We start from the raw sequence: 13,279 nt of genomic DNA, 5'->3' as shown, positions 1-13,279 counted from the left end.
GGCTGGCATTCTCAGATACAGTGTTTATACAATTAAATATTACTTCAGTGATTCATAAGAAGGCTTAACCTTTAAACATTACCAAGTCCATGCAGTAAACGTTTTAGTGAGAAGCTATTTTTGCGACATTTTCCTTACTTTCTCTCACTTAATGCCAAATTTGATCAATTTCAGTAGTTTTTGAAGTTTATGGAATTAGAGGCTAATTTAAGGGTTTTAAATATTACTTTATTTTTCAGATACACTGCAGCTACTTTGAATACAACCACTAAATGCTGTAGCTCTCTTTCATGCTGTCTTTTTGCAAGTGTCAATTTTAAGAGTCCTAAATCTTTCACGTCATAGTAATATTACTGTTGGATTACGCGCATCAGAAATTAAGGGAATCTCTGAAAATAAAATGCTTTGATATGTAGATTTCTGTTTCAGGAGCTTAGGTTTAATTTTTTACTTGACTAAGAGAAGCTCTCAAATGGGTAATTCTGGCTGATCCTTTTTTATTAACCAGGTGAGCAGTCTGATGGTTGTAATCTCCAAATGTTAGACAGTTCGTAATAATAAAAGGTAATTTCATTGTAAACAAAACAGACCATCCTAATAATTCGAAACTATAAAAGGTACATGTAGGAGAGGGTAGAAACGCCAGAAGTTCGGTCAACAGTGGAGTTGATTGTAATATGAAAAGATGGCAACTATTTTCAGGAAAATACAAAACCTGGTGGTCCTGTGAGGACCACAGCAGTGAATAATCAAAGAACTCCTTTCATAGAAATAAGAAAAAAACACATTTCTGAACACCTCAATAAATGAAGGACTCCTCAGGTGGCAGGAAAATTTTCATCCAGTTTCTTTAAAAGATTGAGTGCAAAATAAAAGGTTTGACCTAGGTTAAAACAAATGAATGACATCTCTAATGTGAGTAGAGTACATGTGACTACATCACAACATAGTGGAGAAATATTTAAACACCTTTTAGTTTTTCACCTACATATATAAATACAGGGAGATTAAATATCTTTTCAGATCTTTGTATTCATTCCTTAAGTCAACCCAACCTTTCCACACAGTCACATTTCTCTCTTTGCATGTAAGCTCAAAGTCATCCAGGTCATGGCAACAAAAAACAGGCTTAAAGTAGAAGGCAACATGACTTGGAATGTGTGCAGGAGGAAAGTCCTCCATGCTGCTTAAATACATTAGTGCACCAAGTTTGCTCTGGTGCGAGCAAAATGAATTGACAAAGACTCCTGGTTAGGTGTTGAAATGAAAGTCAGGTTGTCTTCTAATTTAAGCCTTTTTGTGATTTCCCTCTTTGTTTCTCAATTAGTTTTGCACATATCTTCTTTCCAAAATACCTAAGCTCAGGCAGACTGGGTGTAAAGTGTCTATAAGCATCAGACTTAAATCTAAAACACCTGGGTGTAGACTTAGGGCAGAGGTCACGGATTAGCGGACCACGGTCCGGATCCGGACCCACCTGCTGGCTAATCCGGATCCAAACTGATTTAAAACATTTATAAATTACCGCATGTTGTCCGACGAGAGTGTCTAACTTCACTTGCGCTGCTTCTCCTGTTAATATGGTAAATCCCTCCGGAGCGCCCGGCACCAGGCTGCATGTGATACAAATTAGCCAATGAGCTGTCTCAATTTAAACTGTGAGTTCGGGTGTTTTATAAAATATGTGAATCTTGTAATTGTCTATATACCAAACTGAAAAATTGCTTTTCTCTACTTCAGAATAATTTTTTTTATATATATTTTTGTTTAAAAATTAAATGTATAACATGGATGGATAAAAACCTGCTTTTTATTTCTGTGTTAATTCTGTTTAAAGTAATGGATTATAATTAAAAATGTCTCTGGATCTTTACTAGTTGTTTATTTTGTTTATTCGGACCCTGCTGATATTTGATTGTTACCCCTGACGTAGAGTATGTTTAATGATGATAGAGGAACCAGCTGGACTGTCTGAGGTCTGGTAGCCTGTAGCAGGTCTTGTCTTGTCCATGAGTTGACCAGCTCTGCTAAAGAAAACCATCCCCACAGCATGATACTGTTACCACGAAACTTCTCCTTGGTATTAAAGGATTTAGGCCCCTAGTTTTTTGTTTTGCACATTACGTTTTTATGTAGGCCAAGTTTAATATTTGTCTTTTATGAACAGTGAACCTTGTTCCACTGTTTGCTGTGTCACCCTCTACACATCTTATAACAAACTGCCAAAAGGACTTGTCAAAACTCTTTGTCAGAAAGTGCATTCTTACATAAAGGTCAGACTTCTGAAGTGAAAAAGCAACAGTTGTACTGTTAATATATTCTTGTTCCTGAGCTGTGGATCTCTATAGCTTTATCAGTTTTCATGGATCTCTCGGTTGCTTCTCTGATTAATTCTTTCCTTACCCAGCTTGTCAGGTAATGTGGATATTTGCCAACAATTGAGTATTTTTATGATTAGATGACTCCTAAAGGCTTCAGTGGATTTAATTTAGGAGTATAAAAGCAGCGTTTCATATGATCAGCACATTGTTCAGATTTACAGTCTCATAAATCTATATTGGTCTTTCTACTTCATAATCATGCCATATTTTTTCTCAGCATATCACAAAAGGATATTTCAGAAATGTTAGAGGGGTATAAATCTGTGGAAAAAAAACAGGACAGTGTGCTGCACACTGACTTTTGCTCATGGTTTACAGCAGAGCTCGGACCATAATGTTTAATTATCTGTTTGTGTCTAACTTTCACCTTAAACTATTCGGTTCACCCCTCGGCTCTTAGAAATCTTGTTTTACCTCATTAGAATCCGGCTTTGATCCCCATGAGGACTACAGCTACTGACAAGGTCAAAGGTTATACAAGTGAAAATTCCTAATTAGGTAATAAAAACAAGGACACCCAATCAGTTCTGCAACCGGAGTGTTTAGTTCTTCAGACCACACTGCAGCAACCGGCTGATTAGCATGCTAAGCAGGAAGAAGAAATGCAATACGGCGTATGTTGTAGTTTAGCCTCTATCTGCTGTTCTGTCGGAGGCCAAGAGTTCAGTTTATATTCAGGAATCATATTACTGTTGTTCTCTTGTAGCTCATTCGCCTGCATCCCTTATGTTCTCCTCATGAAATTGCCCTGGGATCACCCTCGCCCTCAGTCAGCTGTTTACCTCGTTACGCCTGCTACGGATGAGGTCGATTCAGCAGCATCATTTATTTAGGATTGATGAAAAGTGGCCTAAACCGAGTGCAGTCGTCCACCTGCGCATGTGTGTGTGTGTGTGAGAGAGAGAGAGCTGTTGTGATGGAGGGAGATCAAGGCCTTTTCATGGGTCAGCGGCCAGTTTCGCCTCTGGCTAATTGTAGACTTAAAACACAAACTCTATCGTATAGACTTTGACTCCCAGACAAATAAACGAAGCATATCTCCTCATTCTCCCTTCCTCGTTTTTTTCTCCTTGAGACTGCTCTGCGCGGTCGCCATGGCAGCAGCAGACTGAGTGATTTTTCCCTGCACGGATTGTTCAATTGTTATCTCTGTTTTGCTCTCTGGCTCTGTCTGCCTCTCCCTATTTTTTTTCTCTGTCTCCATTCCTCCTCTGCTGTGTTGTTTCACGTGAATCCATTTCATTCTCTGTGTGGCTTACTGATCATCCTGCATGCCCCTGCACACAGATGTGCACAGGCAGAACACAATGCAGCTCTTCGCTCTCTTTTTCACCGTTGCTCTGTCTCCTCCCTAGGGTCTCAAATTGCAGCTGGTGGTGTGAAGTCCTAACTCTTCCTGCTCAGCATGGCTATGTCTCTGTGGTGTATGGCAGTGGGTGTGCTAACTCTGGCTCAAGTCACCCCCTCTGGTCAAGGTGAGTTTTATTAGCAATACATATTCCTTAAAAATAAAAGCCACACATTGTACATTTTTATTTTTATTTATGAACGATACATCAGTTGCAGTTTCTTATCTAATTACACACTCAAGATATATAAAAAAAACACCCACATGCTGATACAGGATTTGAAAAATTTTAATTTCTCCCTGAAATCCCAAATTTGTAAAAACTACATACTGTGTAGTTTCTGACTGAACTGACATTTTGCAGCTGTTTGTAGAAAACTGTATAGAAATAAAATAAAAACTTCGGACATTGTTGACCTTTATATCTGTCAGTTAAAGTCTTCAAATAAAGGGCCTCAGGTACCCTGGACAGCAAGAACATTTTCAGTTTATTTGCCCTTTATTAATGAAACAACTTTTTTTCTTTTCACCTGTTTTTGTTCACCTGTTTTGTCTTGTGAAACAACATCAAATATAAAATTGTATTCCAAGAGCCCTAGATTTTATCTTAACTGCAACAGCAGCATCCAACATAATATTTAAGAAATATGAAGTTATTATAAACCATTGTTTTACCTTCTTAGATGATTTATTTCATTTCAACTATACACAGGGGCTGCTTGATTATTTAAATAGACATACAAACAAATGTTGTTTGAACATTTTATTTAGCAAGAAGTGCTTTCAAAATGTATGCAGTTGGTATAACTTATACAAGTTTTTTTAAATATATATCAGATGAAGCTCTTAAGTGAAAGACTTTTTTAAGATCTGCCTTAATACAGTCATCAATATTTATAACGCGTCTTTAAAGAAATAAAATAATGAAAAAAAAACAAAAATGTATTTCTCCTCAGGGATTAATCAAATTAAATTAAATTGTTAAAATTATTGTTTGTATTTTAAAGGAAAACTCTTTTGTGGCCTCCACTGTTGTAACATTTTATATCTTTCAAACAGCTAACTTTAGTTCTTACTCTTCAACCAAGTATTTGGTATTACTTCTACAGATATATTTATATAAATACATGTAATGTTTATGTATAGTATATGGTGATGAATACCTGAGCTTGCCACAGATGTATATATATATATATATATATATATATATATATATATATATATATATATATATATATATATATATATATATATATATATATATATATATATATATATATATATATATATATATATATATATATATATATATATATATATATATATATACCGTATATATATATTTATATATATATATATATATATATATATATATATATATATATATCCCATCCATCAGCAGATGGGGTGGATGGGACCCACCCAGAATGGTTAACCCAAGGACGGACAATCCTGATCATGAAGGATCCGCAGAAGGGAACAACCCCATCCAACTACCGGCCAATAACTTGCCTATGCACAACATGGAAGCTCCTGTCATAGGCATCATAGCGGCTAAGATGAATAGGCACATGGCTCAATACATGCACCCTTCCCAGAAGGGAATAGGCAGCAACACCAGAGGAGCCAAACACCAGCTACTAGTGGATAGAGCAGTCACCCGAGACTGTAAGACCAGGCAGACAAATCTGTGCACTGCCTGGATTGACTATAAGAAAGCCTATGACTCAATGCCACATACATGGATACTGGAATGCCTGGAAATGTACAAGATCAACAGGACTCTAATAGCCTTCATCAAGAACTCAATGAAGCTGTGGAAAACAAGTCTGGAAGCCAATGCAAAGCCAATAGCACAAGTCACCATCAAGTGCGGCATATACCAGGGTGATGCACTATCCCCGCTGCTGTTCTGCATAGGCCTGAACCCCCTCAGCCAGATCATCACAAAGACTGGCTACGGATACCAATTCCGAAGCGGAACAATCATCAGTCACCTCCTCTACATGGATGACATCAAGCTGTATGCCAGGAGTGAGCGAGACATCGACTCACTGATCCACACTACCAGGATCTACAGCAACGACATTGGGATGTCATTCGGACTGGACAAGTGCGGTCGCATGGTCTCAAAGAGAGGGAAGATGATCAGAACCGAGGGGGTTGAACTACCAGAAGGCCACATAACAGATGTTCGGACAGCTACAAATACCTTGGGGTGCCACAGGCTAACGGAAACCACGAGGAGATGGCAAGAAAGACTGCCACAGCTAAATACCTACAATGCCTAAGGCAGGTCCTGAAAAGTCAGCTGAATGGGAAAAACAAGATCCAAGCAATCAACACATATGCCCTACCAGTCATCAGATACCTCGCTGGTATAATAAACTGGCCAAAGGAGGAGATAGAGGCTACTGACATCAAGACGAGAAAGCTCCTCACAATGCATGGAGGGTTCCACCCTAAATCCAGCACTCTGAGACTGTACACCAAGCGTAGTGAGGGAGGCCAAGGGCTAGTGAGTGTCAAGACCACTGTCCAGGATGAAACAACTAAGATCCAGGAGTACATCAGAAAGATGGCCCCCAAAGACAAATGGCTCAGTGAGTACCTCAGTCAGGAGAAAACCGAAAGTGAGGACAAGAAAGAGGAAGGAGAACCATCATGGAGGGACAAGCCGCTGCACGGCGTATACCACAGACAAATAGAAGAAGTGGCTGATATAAAAAAATCCTACCAGTGGCTGGAAAAGGCTGGACTGAAGGACAGCACAGAGGCACTAATCATGGCAGCACAAGAACAGGCACTCAGTACAAGATCAATAGAGGCCAGGGTCTACCACACCAGGCAGGACCCCCGATGCAGACTGTGCAAAGATGCCTCTGAAACAATACAGCACATAACAGCGGGGTGTAAAATGCAGGCAGGAAGTGCATACATGGAACGCCACAACCAGGTAGCTGTCATAGTGTACAGGAACATCTGCCATGAGTATGGGCTGGAAGTCCCAAGGTCAAAATGGAAGACACCTCCTAAGGTAGTTGAGAATGACCGAGCTAAGATCCTATGGGACTTCAAGATCCAGACTGACAAACAGGTGATGGCTAACCAACCAGACATCGTGTTGATCGACAAGCAGCAGAAGAAGGCAGTAGTGATAGATGTGGCAATCCCAAGCGACAGCAACATCAAGAAGAAAGAACACGAGAAGCTTGAGAAATACCAAGGACTGAAGGAGGAGCTAGAAAAGATGTGGAAAGTGAGAGCAGCAGTGGTGCCAGTGGTAATTGGAGCACTGGGGGCTGTGACCCCAAAACTGGGAGAGTGGCTACAGCAGATTCCAGGTAAAACATCAGAGGTCTCTGTCCAGAAGAGCGCAGTCCTAGGAACAGCTAAAATACTGCGCAGAACCCTCAAACTCCCAGGCCTCTGGTAGAGGACCCGAGCTTGAGGATGACACATACCACCCCACGAGGGGTGAGAAAACAGTTTTTTATATATATATATATATATATATATATATATATATATATATATATATATATATATATATATATATATATATATATATATATATATATATATATATATATATATATATATATATATATTCTTCAAGCTTCGGTATTCAGCACAAGAATTGCAACAGCATTCAGGTACATGTTGCTGTGGACCTGAAAATGGTAATGGTTTGAAATAATTGCTGTAAATGCTGTTTATATGTTCTGAACCTTAATCATCCACCTCTGGTTATTTCTACCAAAATTCTGTTTAATCTTGTTGTTTTGATGTGCACGATTGTTAGCCTTCCCGTTTCTACTCATTTCTGTGTCACAGTGATTGTTTATATAACTTAGGCTTGCAATGCACATTACTGAATGCTAACAGCTAAAGTTAGACTACAGCACTAATCCAGAGTGTTAAATCTTTAAGTAACTTTAACTGGAGCCATTTTCTCAAATTTTTTTGACACTCAAAAGGGGATTTTATTAGTATTGCACCGATGCTGATATCAGTATGGGGCGGGGCATCCTTCACTAAATTGGTGGTATTGGTATCGGTGAGTACCAACAAATAGGGCACCGATATCATTTTGAGAGCCAAAAGTTTATATAACTATTGTTACCCATTCCAGGTAGGCAATATAAAATTCTACTGGATTCACTTTGCATTAGTCCTTTTCCTGTTTCACAAAGGTAGGCAGCGGTTTGACAAAGCCATGATGGCAATTATTTTACATCCAAGTAGTATGCAGTTCCTCATATACACACACGTCAATTTCGAACAGATAGTATCAGTACGGTATCGGTATCAGCCATTACTGCACAGCCAGGTATTGGTATTGGGGCCAAAAAATGGCATCGGCTCTTTCATATACAATCACATCAGGTTTTAATTGTGAATCTTTAACCCTTTGTAGGGCACTCAGTGAAATACTTTGAAATTCAAAATGTCAAGCCAATAGGGTTATTGGAATCCAGGTCAAGACCTTATTACCTTTGTAACATTGAATAATTATGGATATTTTGATTGCAAAAATGTATCTGAATGTAATAACAAGAAAGGCCAACTTTCTCGAAATATTAAGAAAAATAACAAAAGTGCTTCTGTAAGAAATTCATGAAAAACACTCCGAGTGTGAAAGAAACACATTTTTTTTTGGCACAACATAACCTTAGAAGCATTACTGCTGATACTGGCCCTTACATGTTTTATATTATAGACCTAAATATAATTGTTAACAAGGCTTATTAACTTTTTAACTTAACTTTTTTACCTTTAGCTTTTTACCTGTTTTTTCTTGTTCTTGTTAACAATTTTTTTTCTATTTCATTTACAGTAGGTAATATATCATTCAAGGGCTCATTTAAAGTAATAGTACACCCAAAACATGATTAGCCTTCATTTTCTACTCACCCCCATGCTGAACAACACTCTGGAGTACTTTTTTGATATCTCAAATGCATCTGGAGATCTGGGAGGCTTCTTGCTGTCTGCTGACATTCAAATAATGGAGGTCTATGGTGCCCGAGACAGAAAGGTCCATAAAAGTCCACAAAAACGTGTCAATATTCCTCCATACTGCTCGTCCAATGTATTCCAAGTGTCCTGAGTGGGTAGCATCCAGAATTTACTCGAAACTAAGTCATTTAGAATGCTCTAAAAACATTCTAAATGACTTTGTTTCGAGTAAATTCTGGATGCTACCCACTCAGGACACTTGGAATACATTGGACGAGCAGTATGGAGGAATATTGACACGTTTTTGTGGACTTTTATGGACCTTTCTGTCTCGGGCACCGTAGACCTCCATTATTTGAATATCAGCAGACAGCAAGAAGCCTCCCAGATCTCCAGATGCATTTGAGATTTATCAAAAAAGTACTCCAGAGTGTTGTTCAGCATGGGGGTGAGTAGAAAATGAAGGCTAATCATGTTTTGGGTGTACTATTCCTTTAAATAAGATCTACAGCATTGTAGCAGTATCTTTGCTGAATTGCTGGATATAGATCTTGTGCTTCTAGACCTCACTGAGGGATGGGGAGGGATCAAAAACATTAACTTGCCCTATAAAGGGTTAATGGACATACTATCCAAATGCTATAACAAGTGTAAATATTTGTTTTCTTTAAAATACATATTTACCTTAGCCTGTCAAATTCAAAATAAGTAATTTGTGTCTTCCTACTTTTTAATTAAGCTGTATAATTTTCATGACAGAGACCTTCCATACCATCAAATATGCTAAATGATTTAATTGGAAATGGATGAAATTCATAAAGGTGATTCAGTTCAATGTATAAAATGTTCAATGCATAAAATGGTCAGTAATTCAGCACCATGGACAGCTCCACCCCACCAGCAGAAAGCGAACACACAAGCCATTTTAGATTTAATCTCTAGAGGCACTCTCCCTGCCACATGTGCACGATACTTGAGCTGATGTGGAAAACTGAATTAAGGTAGCAGTAATGGGATTTTCTCCCAGCATGTTAAGATTCTCTTTACACAGAGCAACATGTTAAAATATGGTCCTCAAAGGCAAGAAACTGACACTTGCCGAGCTGTTTTCACAACAGGGTAGTACCTCATAATGTCAGGAAGCCTAAAGAGCCAACCAAATCTCATGGAAGGTAGAGGTATAAGGTGCAAGTACAGTCCAGATAATGTTTTTATATTCATCAAGGACCTAATTTCTAAAGCAAACATAGATCTTCACAGTGTTTGAATTTGTCATTCTGAGTAAATGATCTTAGCATCCGCAGGACAATCATTAGAGTGTATCAATGTTCACAGGTATGATAATTATTACTGATAAAATCACAACAGATAATTAAAGGGAACACGCTTAATTTCACATGAAAATCTCTCTTTAGTAGAGATATTTTTTGTCAATCTGAGTAGATCTTTTTTAAAGCATGCGCCACAAAAATTCAGTCTGAAAAAATAAAGCTGAACAGATCTCCATCTGCAAAACAAATGCAATAAACTGAAATAAATAGTCAGAAGACTAATTGGAAAAATACGTCTTTTTTTTGCTAAAATGAAAATTTCCTTTTTAGTTTTCGGTAACCCTCGCTTTCCACAATTTCCACTGAAATACTGTACACACACACTGAAGGTGTCCTCTGTTTCAAAAGGTACAATCAGCATAGAGTGACTCACTCTGTGCAAACTGCAGTTATTAATTACCTCAAAGCTTAGATTGGCCCTGATTTAAACATGTTGTATCCTCAGATGAAAATGAACATTTATCACAGCCTAAAATGATACCAGCTGCATATATATATATATATATATATATATATATATATATATATATATATATATATATATATATATATATATATATATATATATATATATATATATATATATATATATATATATATATATATATGTATATGTATACCTATTAGAGAATCGTGCACTAAAGGCTCTGAAACTGACAGCAGCACTGAAGTGTGGATAAAAAGGGGTGTGACGGATGCATTTTATCAGTCTTGGAAGGCAAGTGGCAGCTCATCCAGCAAGAACCGAGCTGGAATTTCAATGTGGATTTCATCTTAAAAGCTTGATAAGCAGTCTCAGGGTGTTCCAGCTCTTCCTCCATCGGTTTTAAGTAAGAACATGTCAGCAACAGTCACATAAATTGCCTTGGAAAGGAATCTATCACCCTTGAACTTTTTCATATTTTTCCATGGTATTAAAACCACAGATTCAATATATTTCACTGCGATTTTATGTAACAGACCAACATAAAGTAGTGCTTAAATATAGATTTACCTTTGTTTAACCCCACCCATTCTCATTAACACTGACTAGTTTCTCTGTTCGTCCTGATGAGAAAAATTCCAAGCAAAATGTAAAACACACCTTCCATATTTGACGTAACAGTTGTTTTTTTGCATCTCTTACACTGGTCAGCAACCTTTACAATTTATAGTATTTTTGCCTGTAGTCCAGCTAAATGCAGTTTGTTTAGAATTAAAAACGCTTTAAAAGATTTCCTGAATTTCTCAGAAATATCTATAATTGGAAAAGCTATGTATATATTTCACAAGAACATGTTAAAAACTGTTAAAACTCACATTTACTTTAACCCATTACTTTTAAAAACACTGCTTGGAGCCAGCATGGAGGCTCCAGGGAGCTTCTTTTGGCTCTGAAGCTACAGGTTATAGCCGCCTGATATGTTATGTAAAATGCCAATAACATAGTTTATCACAAGTTTTACCTTAAAAGTATTTACATAAATATTTTAGAAATACATACAGTAGAGGATTAATGCATGAGGTAAGTAGGACGCTTCAAAAGACAAATATTGGATGCCAAAATATATTTGGTTGTGTGTTACCAAAAAGAGAAGTTGTGATTCAAGGTTTTTTGCAGCGTAGGTTTTTTGCAAACTTACAAACCAAAAGCTTTTATTTTAAATGCCTTAGCTTTGATTTAACCAAAATCATAATATCCATGTGGCAAATATCATCCATCAGATGCACTATTTTTTGCAGGTTATGCTCTATATACAGTATATATAAAACAAAACTGAGAATTTGGCATCTAGGATCTTGTCAAACCAACAAATCACAAACAAATCTTGTATAAAACTTAAAAAGTGCAAAATACCTGTGTCAGTTTTTTTATGTTTAAGTTTTAAATTTCTGTGCAGTTCACATGAGAAAACATGTTGGGAAGAATTGTAACCTGTCAAAAAATAAATTTAAGAGAATAATCACCCTATTTAGCCATTTTTCACATGTTTTTACTTTAAACCTAGATGCCATTTAGGTTCATCTTTTGCCATCTTCTTCCACTGTGTCTGCATTTTATCCATTAATAGTTTGTGTAAATTATTATCAGCAACAGTCAAAGCCTTACCCTGAAAATCACCAAGTAATTATGGACTTATTATGAATTTTCCTTATCTTCCTTTCTCTCTGCATTCCCCACACGCTCCACCACCTCTCACTTGCAGCCATGTCTCGAGCCGCCATGCCGTTTGGGCTGCTGCGCAGGGAGCTGGCATGTGAGGGTTATCCCATAGAGCTACGCTGCCCAGGAAGTGATGTGGTGATGGTGGAGACAGCCAATTATGGACGCACTGATGACAAGATCTGTGACGCAGACCCCTTCCAGATGGAGAACACACAGTGTTACCTTCCTGATGCACTAAAGATTATGTCCCAGAGGTTTGTATCCATTGAACTGCATAATTTGTACATTGGTGAGGAAAACATGTGCAGTGCATTTCTCTCGCATTGTCACAATGCAATGAGCTTCATTTTATTTTCTTAGGATCTCATTTGAAAGGCCAAAGCAAAGAAGCCCACAAGTGTGAAGTAAAATAGAAACCATCAAGTAATTGTTTAAAATAAAAAAGAATTAGAAATCCTTAATTTGGCTTATTCAGCACATATTAAGTAGTATAAAAAATTTGATTTGTCTAATTTAGTCTTACTATAGATAAATCTAGCTGTTCTGGTGAACAACAGAGACATGACCATCAACATAAACTAATAGGCTGGGGAAGATTAGTTTTGGTTAGAAAAGCAGCCAAAATTCCCAATATAACTCTGGAGAAGTTGAAGAGAATCACAGCTCAGCTAGGAGAATACCTCCACAGCAGAACCATTCATTATGCTCTCCACATCTTTATGTTAATAAGAATGGAAAGAGGAAAGCTGCTTTGGGAGAAAGCCATAAAAACTCCCTTTACAACATAGCAGTAGCTGCATCATAATAAGTGACCTGAGCAAACATCCTAAACCACAATGGCATAGTTAAAAAGAGCATTTCCCCATGTTTTAACTTGAGAATTTGTAAGAAGACTTACTTATTTAATATCCTCTCTATGTAATAGACCAAGCTTGAAGTATTGTCAAAAGCATTTGCTCCTCTTCCATCACATGTATAAGAAACTGAAGTCCTTTTCTTTAATCATTGGGGTTAATGATATGTTTTGTTGACACTTTGCAGCTGATATGATTTTATTTTTTCTGCGAAGGCGTAGGGCTGTGTTTAAGGGAGTTTTTAATCATATCTTTGA

General features: G+C 37.4%; 1 protein-coding gene across 3 annotated transcripts in view; it reads left to right on the top strand.

Annotated features, from left to right (window-relative positions):
* LOC119798022 (adhesion G protein-coupled receptor L1-like) overlaps nt 1-13,279 on the top strand; it is a 53,929-nt gene that overhangs the window by 14,710 nt on the left and 25,940 nt on the right. For all 3 annotated transcript variants that reach the window (XM_038307348.1, XM_038307349.1, XM_038307347.1), the window contains exons 2-3: nt 3,737-3,856; nt 12,209-12,422. In XM_038307348.1, coding sequence (XP_038163276.1) covers nt 3,787-3,856; nt 12,209-12,422 — 284 coding nt within the window. In that variant the 5' untranslated portion in view covers nt 3,737-3,786. The remainder of the gene's footprint in view (nt 1-3,736; nt 3,857-12,208; nt 12,423-13,279) is intronic.

This window comes from Cyprinodon tularosa, unplaced genomic scaffold (genome assembly GCF_016077235.1).
Source record: "Cyprinodon tularosa strain WSP-4 unplaced genomic scaffold, ASM1607723v1 ctg608, whole genome shotgun sequence".
NCBI lineage: Eukaryota > Metazoa > Chordata > Actinopteri > Cyprinodontiformes > Cyprinodontidae > Cyprinodon > Cyprinodon tularosa.
The sequence above is the reverse complement of the archived record's forward strand: the minus strand, read 5'-3'. Positions and strand labels throughout refer to the sequence as shown.